Raw genomic sequence first — 14,384 nt, 5'->3', positions numbered from 1 at the left:
AACACATCTGGGTCCAGGGAGGGCTTCTTAAGGAGGGGCCTCACCACCGCCTCCTTTAGGGCTGCGGGGAAGGCACCCTCCCGCAAAGAAGCATTTATAATTCCCTGGAGCCAGGCTCGTGTCCCCTCCCGAGCCGCCAGTACCAGCCAGGAGGGACACGGGTCCAATAAACATGTGGTTGCATTCAGTCCCCCCAGGACCCTGTCCACGTCCTCGGGAGCCACAAAGTCAAACTCCTCCCATACAACAGTCTCAAGGCCTGCCATTGCCTCCTCCCCCGGGACCACCCAGTCGGAGTCCAAACCCTCTCGGATCCGAGCGACTTTGTCATGCAGATATTGTACAAATTCCTCAGCCTTCCCCGCCAGGATAAGGATAAAACAAAAATGATAGTTAAAAATATGACTGAAGAGCAAAAAATAGAATTGGAGGGAAAGATAAATATGCAGACCACGAAAAAAATAAGATATTTGGGAATCCAATTGACAGCGAGATACATCACACTATGATAAATTAATGGTGCAAATTAGGTGTGATTTGGGAAAATGTGGAAAACTACAGTTATCTTTAATGGGTAGGATAGCCACCATTAAAATGAATGTTCTTCCGAAAATATAAATGAATAGATTTTGACTTCAATATATTCAAAAAAAAAGTAAGTTCCTTTCAGTCTATGTGTGCACCATTTCCATATAGATTGCAAGTACTTTTGAAATCTCCTTTAATAAATCTATTAAATTAGAATGTAATAAGGGGAAAGTAGTACTTTCTTGGTATATATTGTATACATCTTTGAAATTAGGAAGTTTATACTGACAAACATATGTCAGGTTGTACTACCATGTTTCCTCCAAAATAAGACCTATCCCAAAAATAAGACCTAGCTTTATTTTTACATTTGCGCCTCATATAAGCTCTATCCCAAAATAAGCCCTAGTTAAGACCCCCCCCATTCCGTCCCACCATCTAGTTCACAGGTCGGCAACCTGCGGCTCCCAGAGCGAGACAGAGCCAGAGCCCCCCCCCTCTCTCTCTCTCTGTGTGTGTGTGTGTGTGTGTGTATGTAAAAGAGAGTAGCCTCACCCTGTTCCGACGAGCTGACAAGTTTATTGGGCGGCGCTCCTCCCTTTGCTGCGTCTCTGCAGGAAGCCGGAAGGGCAGGAGAGAGCTAGCTAGCCCAGCTATGCTGACTCAGGAATTCTGGGAGTTGAAGTCCATGAGTCATAAAATAGCCAAGGTTGCCTACCCCTGAGCTAGCCCAATAAGAATGTGTGTCAGCTTGTTGGAGAACAACTTGAAGCCAGCTTGCCAGGTGAGCAGAAGATCGGAGAGAGGGAGAGAGAGAGAGAGGGAGAGAGAGAGAAAGAGAGAGGGGGGGAGAGGAAAGAGAGAGAGAGAGAGGAAAGAGAAAGAGAGAGGAGAGGAAAGAGAGAGAGGAAAGAGAAAGAAAGGGAGAGAAAGAGGAAGAGAGACAGAGAGACTCTTTTGACATCTAAAATGAAGATAACACTGCATATGTCCTTTTTTACCTTTATGATATATATATACATACATATGTATATATACACATACATACATACATACATACATACATACACATATATATACATACATATGCATATATACATACATACATACATACATATCATAATAATACCTATAATAAAGGTAAAAAAGCATATATGCAGTGTTATCTTCATTTTAGATATCAAAAGGGTTTTATGGCTCCCAGTGTTTTGTTTTCGGTGGAAAACAGGTCCAAGTGGCTCTTTGAGTGTTTTGGTTGCCTACCCCTGGTCTAGTTGTACAAGGTGAGGCGAGGCACACATGTAAAAATGAAGCTGGGGTGGGGGCTGGAACTGCCCCATGTGCTCCACACCCATTTACCTCAGGGCCCCCACAGCCAGGCCTCCCAGGCCCCGACACCTGCTTTGTCTTATGGCAGCAACAGCCCCATCCATTAGAGCCTATGTGGCTACTGGCCCACTTCTGGTTGCTGGTAGCAGCTCATGGCAGATGGCCACATGGCACGTCGCACCGGTGCTGCCACTTGTGCCAGGAGGCCACATGGCATGTTTTGCCGGTGCTGCCACTTGTGGCAGGACATCACATGGCACGTGCTGGTGCAGCAACGGCACCAGTGCAGCATGCCATGCGAGCAGCAGTACCAGCACAGCACGCCATGAGGAAGAAGTCAGGTGATGGCGCAACAGGTGTCAGGGTGTGGCAGGCCTGGCTATGGCGGTCCTGGGGTAAGCGGGTAAGACATCCCCCGAAAATAAGACCCAGTGCCTCTTTTGGAGGCAAAAAAAATATATTTTCGGGGAAACACGGTAGTTCCTTCGAGCAATACCAATCTATGATGGATCTAATAATGTCACTCTTTCAGAGGCTAAACTGGATGGTAATCTCATACTTATAAACCATCCAGTAAATGCTGACCTTTGGAAAGGCTATTAAGAGATGATCCTTTCCTTGGTTTTTGGTATGCTGGACTCTGCTGTTTTATTGTTTAGCGCAGTGGTTAGAATGCAGTATTGCAGGCTAACTCTGCCCATAACCAGGAGTTTGATCCTGACCAGCTTAAGGTTGACTTAGGCTTCTGAGATCAGTAAAATGAGGACCCAAATTATTGGGTGCAATATGCTGACTCTGTAAACCACTAAGAAAGTGCTGTAAAACACAATGGGGCAGTGTATAAGTCTTAAGTACTACTGCTATTTTGTATTCCTTTTGTTAGGTTTTGTTGAATGTTTTGTGCAGAGTAATTTTGGATAACCTGGGCGGCCATATAATGGTTTAAATAAGTAAATAATGTGTCACTTACTGACAAATGAGGCAATTGTATTAATGCTCCAGACAGCTGATTAAAAGTTAAATGATTTGAAACTCTTTGCAAAGTCCGGATTTTGACAGCCATATACTATTTACTAATCGTTAAACTCCCTGACTGATTCTTCCCTACCCCCCTATTTAACAATTTTAGTGTTTTTGTTGTTGTTCTATTTATTTTGTAAGGCTTTGCATGCCTTGAAAATTATTCAGAGGCACAGGAAACTGAAAAAGAACTGCTTTAATGGATAGCCAAGAGGTACTATGCATGCATGAATTCCAAAGCACTTCTTTTGAATAAATAGTCGTGGTATGTTTAGCTTAAGTGTAACAATTTATTTTTTAAAACAATTGTGGTATAGAAAGCAGAAGAATATATGCTTCCTAACCAGGCAGTGGTGATGTCCCCCCCTCCATTGTGGTGATGCTTTTTATTATCAGTATTCAAACATTCCTGTTCTCCTTATTAGCTTCATCTGTGCAAGCATGGCATAAGTAACTACAGCAGCCTTTCCAACAGAATAAATAGTTTTAGCACTCCTGGGGCAAAAATTATTAGGATATAATTAATTAAGTATGGAGATTGGAATACTAATGGTATTTCATGTGTTAGCTTGACATTAGTAATGTTAATATGTGATCTGTGGAATGCTATTATTTGGGCTAGTAGAAGATGATGATTTTTTAAACTAAATATCCAAAAGTGGAAATGATACTTTGAAATTATAAAAATTTTGGAGCAATTGCAGACCTCATTTCTGATATCTAAATAAACTAGTGATAAAATATCATACTTCTCTTCTTAATCTTGCTTGAATTAAGATTTCCAGATTGATCGATTTTTATTGATTTTACTCAATTTACATGGCCATCCATCTGCTTTTCTCCATATATGAAGTTTTAAGCATATCTTTTCACAACTTCCAGCGAATATGTGCAATTGCTGGGGGAACAAGGAAAGGGGCATTTTATAAGAAAGTTTTTGTTTGGGTTGTTTTTGTTTTGTTCTTGTTTAACCATTGAAAAGAATCCTTATTCAGTTTATGTTGAAGAAATGGGAGGTAAGAAGTTAAACATGGGAGTTTTGTTTTACTCTTTGAATCTCCTGTTTATTCATTTATTTATTCATTCATTCATCCATTCAATTTCTATAGCCACCCATCTAAGTCAATGATTCTGGGTAGCTTACAATTCAAAAAATGTATTACAGTTTAAAATACTAAAAACATTTTGAAACAATAAAAATACTAAAAACATCCAAATTAAGTAAACAGTGAGGGGGGGAAAATATTTGATCCCCTGCTGATTTTGTATGTTTGCCCACTGACAAATAAATGATCAGTCTATAATTTTAATGGTAGGTTTATTTTAACAGTGAGAGACAGAATAACAACAAAAAAATCCAGAAAAACGCATTTCAAAAAAGTTATAAATTGATTTGCATTTTATGAGTAAAATAACTATTTGATCTCCTATCAATCAGCAAGATTACTAGCTCCCAGGTGTCTTTTATACAGGTAACGAGCTGAGATTAGGAGCACTGTCTTAAAGAGAGTGCTCCTAATCTCAGCTTTTTACCTGTATAAGACACCTGTCCACAGAAGCAGTCAATCAATCAGATTCCAAACTCTTCACCGTGGCCAAGACCAAAGAGCTGTCCAAGGATGTCAGGGAGAAGATTGTAGACGTACACAAGGCTGGAATGGGCTACAAGACTATCGGCAAGCAGCTTGGTGAGAAGGTGACAACAGTTGGTGTGATTATTGGAAGAAATGGAATGGAAGAAACACAAAATAATTGTCAATCTCCCTCGGTCTGGGGCTCTATGCAAGATCTCACTTCGTGAAGTTTCAGTGATCATGAGAACGGTGAAGAATCAGCCCAGAACTACACAGGAGGATCTTGTCAATGATCTCAAGGCAGCTGGGACCATAATCACAAAGAAAACAATTGGTAACACACTACAGTGTGAAGGACTGAAATCCTGCAGCACCCGCAAAGTCCTCCTGCTCAAGAAAGCACATGTACAGGCCCGTCTGAACTTTGCCAGTGAACAGTGGCAGTGAATGATTCAGAGGAGAACTGGGTGAAAGTGTTGTGGTCAGATGAGACCAAAATCAAGCTCTTTGGGATCAACTCAACTTGCCGTGTTTGGAGGAGGAGGAATGCTGCCTGTGACCCCAAGAACACCATCCCCACCATCAAACATGGAGGTGGAAACATTATGCTTTGGGGGTGTTTTTCTGCTAAGGGGATAGAACAACTTCACCACATCAAAGGGACGATGGACAGGGCCATGTACTGTCAAATCTTGGGTGAGAACCTCCTTCCCTCAGCCAGGGCATTGAAAATGGGTCGTGGGTATTCCAGCATGGCAATGACCCAAAACACATGGCAAGGCAACAAAGGGGTTGCTCAAGAAGAAGCACATTAAGGTCCTTGAGTGGCCTAGCCAGTCTCCAGACCTTAATCCCATAGAAAATCTGTGGAGGGAGCTGAAGGTTCAAGCTGCCAAATGTCAGCCTCGAAACCTTAATGACTTGGAGAGGATCTGCAAGAGGAGTGGGACAAAATCCCTTCTGAGATGTGTGCAAACCTGGTGGCCAACTACAAGAAACATCTGATCTCTGTGATTGCCACCAATTATTAAGTCATATTTCACTCATTAAAATGCAAAGCAATTTATATCTTTTTTGAAATGCGTTTTGCTGGATTTTTTTGTTGTTATTCTGTCTCTCACTGTTAAAATAAACCTACCATTAAAATTATAGACTGATCATTTCTTTGTCAGTGGGCAAACGTACAAAATCAGCAGGAGATCAGATAATTTTTTCCTTCACTGTACATAGGAGCATGATACTTGGCCAGTTAGCAATACAGTCAGGAAAAACAGGGCCCATAACACATTCAGCACCCCAAGCATGGTAACATAGGTTTTTAGGGGCTTAGGAAAGCCTAGTAAGGTTGGAGCCATTCAAACCTCCGAAATGAGGCTGCTCCATAGAGCAGGGGCCACTGTGGAAAAAGCTCATCTTCTGATCTCTGCTACTTGACACTCTATGACTAATGGGATCTGCAGCATGCCCATTCTGTTAATTCTAATTGGACAAATAGAGACTCTTGGAAAAAAGAGATTTTTCCGGTACACCAATCTCAAGCCATCTAGATATTTAAAGGTAACCACCAGCACCTTGAAGTTTTCATGGTCTTCAGGGCAGCCCCATGTAGAGCATGTTACAGTTGTCTAACTTAGAGGTTACAAGGGTGTGAGTTGCTGTGCGCAGGACCTCCTGGCATACCAAAGGTATACAAAGGCCCTCCTAGCCACATCTGCCACCTGCTCTTTGAGCAGGAGCCATATTGTAGTTAAAAGCCCTATTTGAAACTGTAATGAATGGTTCATTTGTATTATATTTGGATAATTTTTCCTTCTGTTGTAATAAAAAAAATTATAATTTTGACAGAATTTTAGGTCACACAAGTCTTTAGGACCCTTATAGGGCCCTGGTGCCCCAGGATATATATATCTGTTATAGTGGATAATATGGCTAAGAATTTTCATATGTCTCTTTGTCCAGCTCAATTATACACTTAAAAATATTTATATCTTACCTATTTTTCCACAACAGTTCTGGATAATACATAGCAGATATGTTTAATAAATAAGCCAGCTCTTCATTCGTATATCAATAAAGTTATATTTCATTATCTGTGCCAATAGAATCCTAAGTTTGCTAATAACAATTTTTTCCCCAAAAATAGGGAAGTAATTAAGTAGGCAAAATCATTTCATTTTTCCCTCTTATCTTTTCATTCCAGCTCTCTTTTGGGGTTTCTCTAACCAGCCTTTGTTTTTCTTGAACAGACTTCACTGCGGAGTACATTCAACGTGGTGGCTTAAGAGATCCTTTGATATTCAAGAATTGCGATGGTCTTGGAATAAAGTGAGTGGTGGAACAATAACAATTTGATATTAAACAAAGTCACTATTTTCCCTGATGAGATAGTGTTACTGGGCCAGAATGCTTTGTTTGTGCTTTCCCAAGTTTCTGAGAATGGCAGATGGGACTAGCATAGGAAAAGACTCAACTGGCTATTCTAAAGCTTATTTTAATGCACATAATATTGAAGTTAAAGATAATTACATGTATTCAAATTAGATGCCCATATTTAGTGTAAGATCTATTGAGATTTTAAGGTTTCTGGTCATAATTTGTGAGTCCACTTTTAGTTACTGTAGAAATAAAATGTTTTGGGGGATCAGGCCAGATTTTTGCTGCCTGCTTCATTATGACTGGCCAGTTCTATCAGAAATAGTAAATCTGTGTAGAAACTATTGCCTCATTTCAGTGAGGAATGATATATACCAGTTTGAAAGGTACAATCTTGTCCTTAAAATGCCTTCCCTGGATCTGAAGATGTCATCCAGTCATGAATTTTGGAACAATGTGATAGATAACACAAATAATGCGTTAAATATGTGTTAACTTGGAGGAAGCCAATTATCTCTAGATCAGTGTTATGCAAACTGGGATCTGGACTTAGCACTGGATCCCAGCATTCTTAGATTGATAGTCTTAAAACCTCATTGTTTTCTTGATTGTATTTGCCATTCAGTCAGCTGATGAGAAACAAATTGTAAACAAATAGCTTAAAGAAATTTCAAAAGTTTGGCATTTCTATAAGAGATTTGCAAGAAAAAACTTTATCAGGAGCAAGTCACATGACGTCGCAAGTTTGACATGTCTGCTCTACTTGGTATTAGTTAATTTAGTGCTACAGTGTGTATCTGTTGCTTTTTATACATATTTTTCAAGTATAATTTCCCCATTGAGTGCATTGCAGTAGTTAAGAGAAAATGTAAGCAATGCATGAATAACTACTGCCATATGTGATTGTGGCTAAGGAAGAATTGTTGCTAATGCATTAACTGTAGTTGTCAAATGGCTCTTAGTTGTAGTTCACATCTGTTATTATTAAGGATCAAACAGCAGACTATGGATCTGTTTTTAAAAGGAGTGCAGCTTCTTCCAAACCAAGACTGAACTTCAATTCCTCAAATGCAGTTTTGTATCCGTCAACAGGATTCCCATTTTGCCTGGATTGAATATCAACTTTTCCTTTATTCAGCCCATTCAGCTTAGATAACGTTTGAGGATACATATTGCTTTCTTGAAATTGAACTATTAGAAGCAATTGTTCTGAGCATCTTCATATACTGTAAATAATAAAGGCAGGATAGGAATAAAGTAAATTACAGTAGACATTAACTGGATCTTGCTAGAAGAAACTATTAGGAACCAGCAGATGGCAGAGTTGGACCATTTTATCCAGTTCGCTCTGCTAAGGTTTTATTCAGGGCACTGATGTAAAACTGACTAGAGAGTGATGTCCCTGGCAACCAAGATAAATAGACTTTGCTCACTTTAAGATCATTAGCTCCACCCAAGCAGAATACGAAATCCAGCATATAGCATTCAACATGGGGCCAGATATCAGTTTGGAAAGGTTTTTTTATTATCCTGGAAGACACAAAATTGTGAGCAGCTTCTAACTTGGCTGCCTCAGTAATTCATTGAAATCCTCAGGACCAGAATTTTAAGAAATGAATTGAAAGCTCATTCATCTTGACTACCTTAATAGGAAGTTTTTAAGATAGTGGGATGTAAAGTATACTGATAGCATCTCTATACTATCCTGGCCACCCATTGGCTGTCAAAGGGAATATCTAGATAATTAGCAAGAGTTCCTATAAATCACAACCATCCCACATCTAATCCTAGCCTAGTAATATTATTGAACAGCCTAGAACAGTGGTCCCCAACCTTTTGGGCACCAAGGACCGGTTGCATGGAGAGAGGTTTTTCCAATGCTTTCTCAATCCATTTTTTTCTCTTTCAGTTACTCACTTACATAATCAATTTACAAATTTTTCCATATTCATGCACTTGCCTTACAATGAGATTTTCTTCCCTAGTAGACAAGGAAGAAAAGACTTCACTTTCTTATAATACAGTTAGGAGAGCAAAGCTAAGTAGTAGAGGTAAAAATTCAGTGTCAACAGGTAGATTAGATACATGCTGAATCTGTCTATGAGGTGTGTATATTAGGTAAAGACTGCATATGCGTTTTAACAGGATGTGCATTCAGGTCCTGAATAGTTGAATTCCACTTCCTGACACACACAAAAAGCCAACTATGAATCTTGTCTGAATGCTAAAGAATTTTCAGTACTTCACTTGATATGAAGAGCATCTCATTTCACATTCCTATGTGTCGTAAAGCAGAAGTTTCATGTTGTCAGTGCTCAATCAATAAATAAGACAACGTGGAATTTTACAAGGCTTGATAGTATAAATATTACAGAAGTGTTCAAAATTCATCCACTACCTCTTTGCAGCAAGAGCTGCTTCAGCCAAGAATGGAACCACTTATCCACAGTTCAAGTGCTTCTTTACTGAAAAAGTTTATTCAGAGAAATAAAATAGTAAATTGTATTGGAGACTTCAAAGAAAAGTAAGAAATTGGGCTTGGTTATATCTCTGGTTTTTCATGATGGATAGTTTTGAAGCAGACTTGTAAGAGAGATAGATAAAAGACTCACAGCATTAAACTGTGCACAGGGAATACTGATAGCGTGACTGCTACACATTTTTGTCTGTTTCAGGATGCCAGAGCCAGACTTTAGTGTGAGTGATGTACGACTCTATGTAGGTAATTATGCATTTTTCTTCTAAATTAAACAGGCGGGTCAAGATAAAAGCTGGTATGTAATTTATGTGTAGAATTTAATTTTGGCAGAACTTTTAAATTGTGAAGTAATCCCTGGTCTTGAAAGAAAAAAAAAATTGAAAAATGCTTGTTTTAAATTAAGCACCTCTAAATCAGAAGGCCTTGGATAATTGTTCTGTATCTTGTCCTTTATACGCCCTTTATCTCCCCCCCCCCCACCCCTTTTAAAAAACCATGTTTTATGTGTCTTCCTGCCTGTCTTGGGCTAGACTGTATTACCGGAAATTAATTAATTATCTATTTATCTTATCAACCGGTAGGGAGTCGTAGGATGGTGGATGTCATGGATGTAAACACACAAAGGGATATTGAGATGACCATGGCTCAGTGGGCACGCTACTATGAAACACCAGAGGAAGAGCGAGAGAAGCTATACAATGTTATCAGCTTAGAGTTCAGCCATACCCGGCTTGAGAACCTGGTGCAAAGGCCAACTACGGTTAGTTTGGTGTTTTTCTTTCCATTGACAGTACTTTTTTATTTTATTTTATTTTGAAGATCATTTAAACAAATGAGGGAATCCATAGTATTAATTTGGGTCATGGTTTAAGCCATATGGATTCAGGTAATATCTGAATAACTTATTGAGCTGCTAAATGCATTTTTAATTGTGTACTTAAAATATAAGGGAGGGGGTCTTCTACAGCAATAGAAAGAGGGAAATGCTGATGGGAACTATCAAGGTTGCCATTGTAAAGGAAGGGAGGGGGATAATGTGCTTTTCTCTCTCTGTGATCATAATGTCCCACCCTTGATCCTGAATGTCTGATTGCTGGAAATCTTGGACTCAAGAGTGGAAGGGTTACCCTTAGGTGAGGGTTCTTTATTTTCTAAGGTCTGGACACATCACAGCATAGCAGATCTGTACACAGTGCTTTATTGCCGCACACACCTTTCCCAACAATAGGCAATTGCTCCCCCCCTTAAAGATTTTGTAAGGTTATATTTCCATCTAGCATATTTCCATATAAGTATGTATTTAATACAATACTTAATAAAAGTTCCAAAGTCTTTAAAGTGCCATACAACCTTTGCCTTCTTCCAAAAGTTCTTACATTAATGGGGATGAAGTGCTGCTTCAGTATGGTTGCTGTTTTTCTGGTTGCTGTCAACTCCCAGGAAAGCTCCAGGATCCAGGCAGGAATCCTGCCACGATAGGTGGCTCACCTTAGCTTGTGGTCCTGGCAATTGACTGATAATCCTCTTGTCTGCCTGGAATAGCTCCAATCTCCAGCTTCCCTGTCTGCTTCCACTTCCCTATCAGTTTCCGCTTCCCTATTCTGTTTTCCTTTTCCTTTTTTTTTTTTTTTTGGCCATTTTCATTTTTTATTAGTTTATAATATAGAATACAAACATACAAAAGCAAATAGTATGAAAAATAGGGGAGGAAAAAGGGAAAGGAAGAGTATAAAAAAGGAGGGGGGAAGTCATTGACTTCTGACTCCCTTTGGTGCAGTAGAATAAGATAATAACATCAAACCTCAGCTTTTTACTTTTACATAATACTGTAAACTAGAAGGTCGTGAATTAAGATTTGGATGGCACGGTTATTTATGGTATGACAAGGTTAAAGTAAATGTTGATTTCAACAGCCATTTTCTTAGAAGTGCCATTCTAAGAGTTTGGAATAAATATAACACAAGCTTTTTTGCGAAGATGTCTCTTTGGGTGTCCTTCCCCAGGAAGACTTTTTTAGAAAAGGAATGGTGATGAAGCCGTACCGGTGGATTTATGGTAAAATAATATCTTTTAATTTTGATGATCCTACCCTCAAGTCTAAGGAAGAGCTAGAATCAGAAGGCCATGTCTGTCACTGGTTTACATATTTACTACTGAAAGAAAGATTTAAATTAGACAAAAAGAGTTATGGGTTTAACTTTGTTAAAAATGAATTGGAAATTTTACTGTATGGTAGTGATGAACATATTATTACTAAGGTCTATAAAACATTATTGAATTTGAATTTGGAAAGTGAATATGTAAAGCATTGTAAGATTCAGTGGGCAAGGAACTTTGGATATAATGTAATGCTTAAACAATAGGAGAATATGTGGATGAAAGGTTTAAAATTTACACTAAATTATAATTTAAAAGAAAATTTCTATAAGATGATGTACCGTTGGTATTTAATACCAGAGAAGTTATCAAGAATGTATAAAGGTATTTCAAACGAATGTTGGAAATGTAAATGTAAAGAAGGGACTTTTTATCATTTGTGGTGAATATGTGTGTAGCAAAGAAATATTGGAGTAAGATTCATATTCTAATATAGAAAATTCTTAAAGTGGATATTAAGATAAAAACCAGAAACCTTTAATGGAAAAAGACTTGGGGAAAAAATTTGGAACTTTGATGTTATTTATGTTGATGGCAGCAAGTCTACTTTATGCACAAAAATGGAAGGATACTTCTATCCCCACAGTGGACGAATGGCTGCAAAAGTTGATGGAGATAGCAGAGATGGCTAAATTGACTGCTTTGATAAAAGAAAAAAAAACATAAGTACTTTTGTTTCTACTTGGAAACTGCTTCTGGACTTGAGATGGAAAAAAAATGAAACTTTAATTTTGGGTTTTACCGATTAGATAGATTTGTTCTTATCCGCTTACGCCGCTTCCCTTTGTTGTAGCCTTTTCTTTTGTAAGCCAAGAGCCTGGGTGGGATATGGCTGCCTCTGGACGTTAGGACATCCTTGAAAACAACAGGGTGTGGCTCAGTTATTACAGGCAGTTGGAATACTGCTGGCATAGATGTTTGGGAGTAAAGTTGTGAGTGGATAAGTGCAAGATGGAAGTGGAATGGGAAGCATTATTGCCTGGCTGCATTTGCTTTGGGTACAGTCTCAATTTAAGCTTGAGTTTGGGGAACAAGAGTGTAAAGATGAGCCTTTCACGTGGTTGTACGATCCTATCGGTTTCTCTTTTTCCTTGAGGTTAGCATGACCTTCTCCTGTCATTTAAGAAATTAGTTAAGGGCTTCTATTAAATTTGGCTTTTGACAAATACAGCGGTAAAAATGGTGGTTCCCCTGTATGATCTCTTAGCAATTGTTCTTCATATTGGTATGTTTTATTTTGACTGTATTTTGTCAGGATTTTGAATGTGCTTTATGTCTTAACATTTGTTGATTTTATCGGGTAGGTCAGTGGTGGCGAACCTATGGCACGGGTATCAGAGGCGGCACTCAGAGGCCTCTCTGTGGGCACGCGCGTCGTCGCCCCAGTCCTAGGCCTTCAGCTGGGTTTTATAAAACCTTTTCGCTTTAGGCCTCCGCCGCCATGTGCACAAAAAAAGGTTCAATCAATCAGTCAATTTCAACTTCTCGCGGGGAAAAAAAGATCTTGCAAAGTTGGAATTGATTGATTGAACTTTTTAGTCCCATCCAGTCTCCTGTTACCATCGCAGCCACGTCCACCTAATGGGCCACGCCCACCCGGCACTCGACGATGCATAAGTGGGTTTTGGGTTGCAGTTTGGGCACTCAGTCTCTAAAAGGTTCGCCATCACTGGGGTAGATGATGGTATGATATATGGAATCTTTGATGCTTGCTTGTTTGCTTGCAGATGTTTTATTATCTGACTAGGTAACATCATCAGTGCTAGCGAATGTTGCATTTGCTCCCTGTTTATACATAGTAGATTTTATTTATTTATTTATTTAAAAGATTTATATGGCCATCCATCTTAAGCAACTTGCAACAACCATAAAACTAGTAAATAACCATAAACAGAAAACAATAAAATAATACCCCGTGCCATAGTCATGCCCACTGGGATGCCTCACAGCAAGTTCAAGTACCCTCCTTTCATGCCTACTAGCAATGTAATCCCAGCACTTAAGTCAAAAGCCAAGTCTTAGCCTTCCAAATGGCTTGAAGGGTGGAGACCTGGCAAATTGCCAGCAGGACAATGTTCCACAAGGTAGGGCAGCCACGGAAAAAACATGCTTCCAAAGTCCTGCTAGACAGCAAAATTTTAAGAAGGGGACTTGGAGCATGCTCACCCTCTTTGATCTTGTGGGATGGGTGGATATTCTTAGGGAGTCCCACAGATAACCAGATCCCATGCCATTTAGGGCAGACATGTCAGACCCGCGGACCAAATCCGGCCCCCAATTGGCCAATATTTGGTCCCCAGGGATGCCCTGGAGACGGTGAGGGACTGGCCCCCGCCACCCTGGCTCCAGCCCCAGCTAGCCCAGCAGACCCCAAGACGCGCGCACAGGAGGCAGTGAGCACATGGGGGCCGACGGCATCCGGCAGCAGGGACTGCATAGCCTGCTGTGAATACTGGGCCGGCCCTCCAGCAGCAGCGCTGTGGCGGCACCGGCAGCACATGGAGTCGGGGGCACATGATGCAAGCCACCGGACATGCCTATTCTGTCCCTTCTCTTTTTGGTTGGAGAGCAGGTCGCCACTGGTCATCTCAGCCCCCTCGAGGGTCTTGCCCTTGGCCTGTGGTTGGAACGCATTCCCCTCGCACACCTCGGTACCTGCCGCAGCCGCCAACGCAGGTCCATTAGGCTGCAGGCCCGCCCAGCACGAAGGAGGCAAAGCAGTCGGCTAGGAAGCCCCAAGTAGAGATGGCAGAGTACACCCAGGGCCAGCAGGCAAAAGGCCACCCCAAGCGGGGAAAGTTGGATCCCCATCAGAGTCATGGCTGCCCAGGCCCAGCAGAGATGGGGGGAGGCACACAATCTTAGCTGGGACTGGGGGGCCATGGCGCTGATGGGGATCTGGCTTTCCCCACTCGGGGTGGCCT

General features: G+C 40.4%; 1 protein-coding gene across 1 annotated transcript in view; it reads left to right on the top strand.

Moving 5' to 3' along the window:
* Positions 1–14,384, top strand: part of KDM2A (lysine demethylase 2A) — a 94,535-nt gene that overhangs the window by 34,040 nt on the left and 46,111 nt on the right. The window contains exons 5-7 of the mRNA XM_015826007.1: positions 6,698–6,776; positions 9,500–9,546; positions 9,885–10,063. Coding sequence (XP_015681493.1) covers positions 6,698–6,776; positions 9,500–9,546; positions 9,885–10,063 — 305 coding nt within the window. The remainder of the gene's footprint in view (positions 1–6,697; positions 6,777–9,499; positions 9,547–9,884; positions 10,064–14,384) is intronic.

The sequence above is a fragment of the Protobothrops mucrosquamatus genome, unplaced genomic scaffold (genome assembly GCF_001527695.2).
Source record: "Protobothrops mucrosquamatus isolate PMUCROS unplaced genomic scaffold, P.Mucros_1.0 scaffold2928, whole genome shotgun sequence".
In the NCBI taxonomy this organism is placed as follows: Eukaryota; Metazoa; Chordata; class Lepidosauria; order Squamata; family Viperidae; genus Protobothrops; species Protobothrops mucrosquamatus.
The sequence above is the reverse complement of the archived record's forward strand: the minus strand, read 5'-3'. Positions and strand labels throughout refer to the sequence as shown.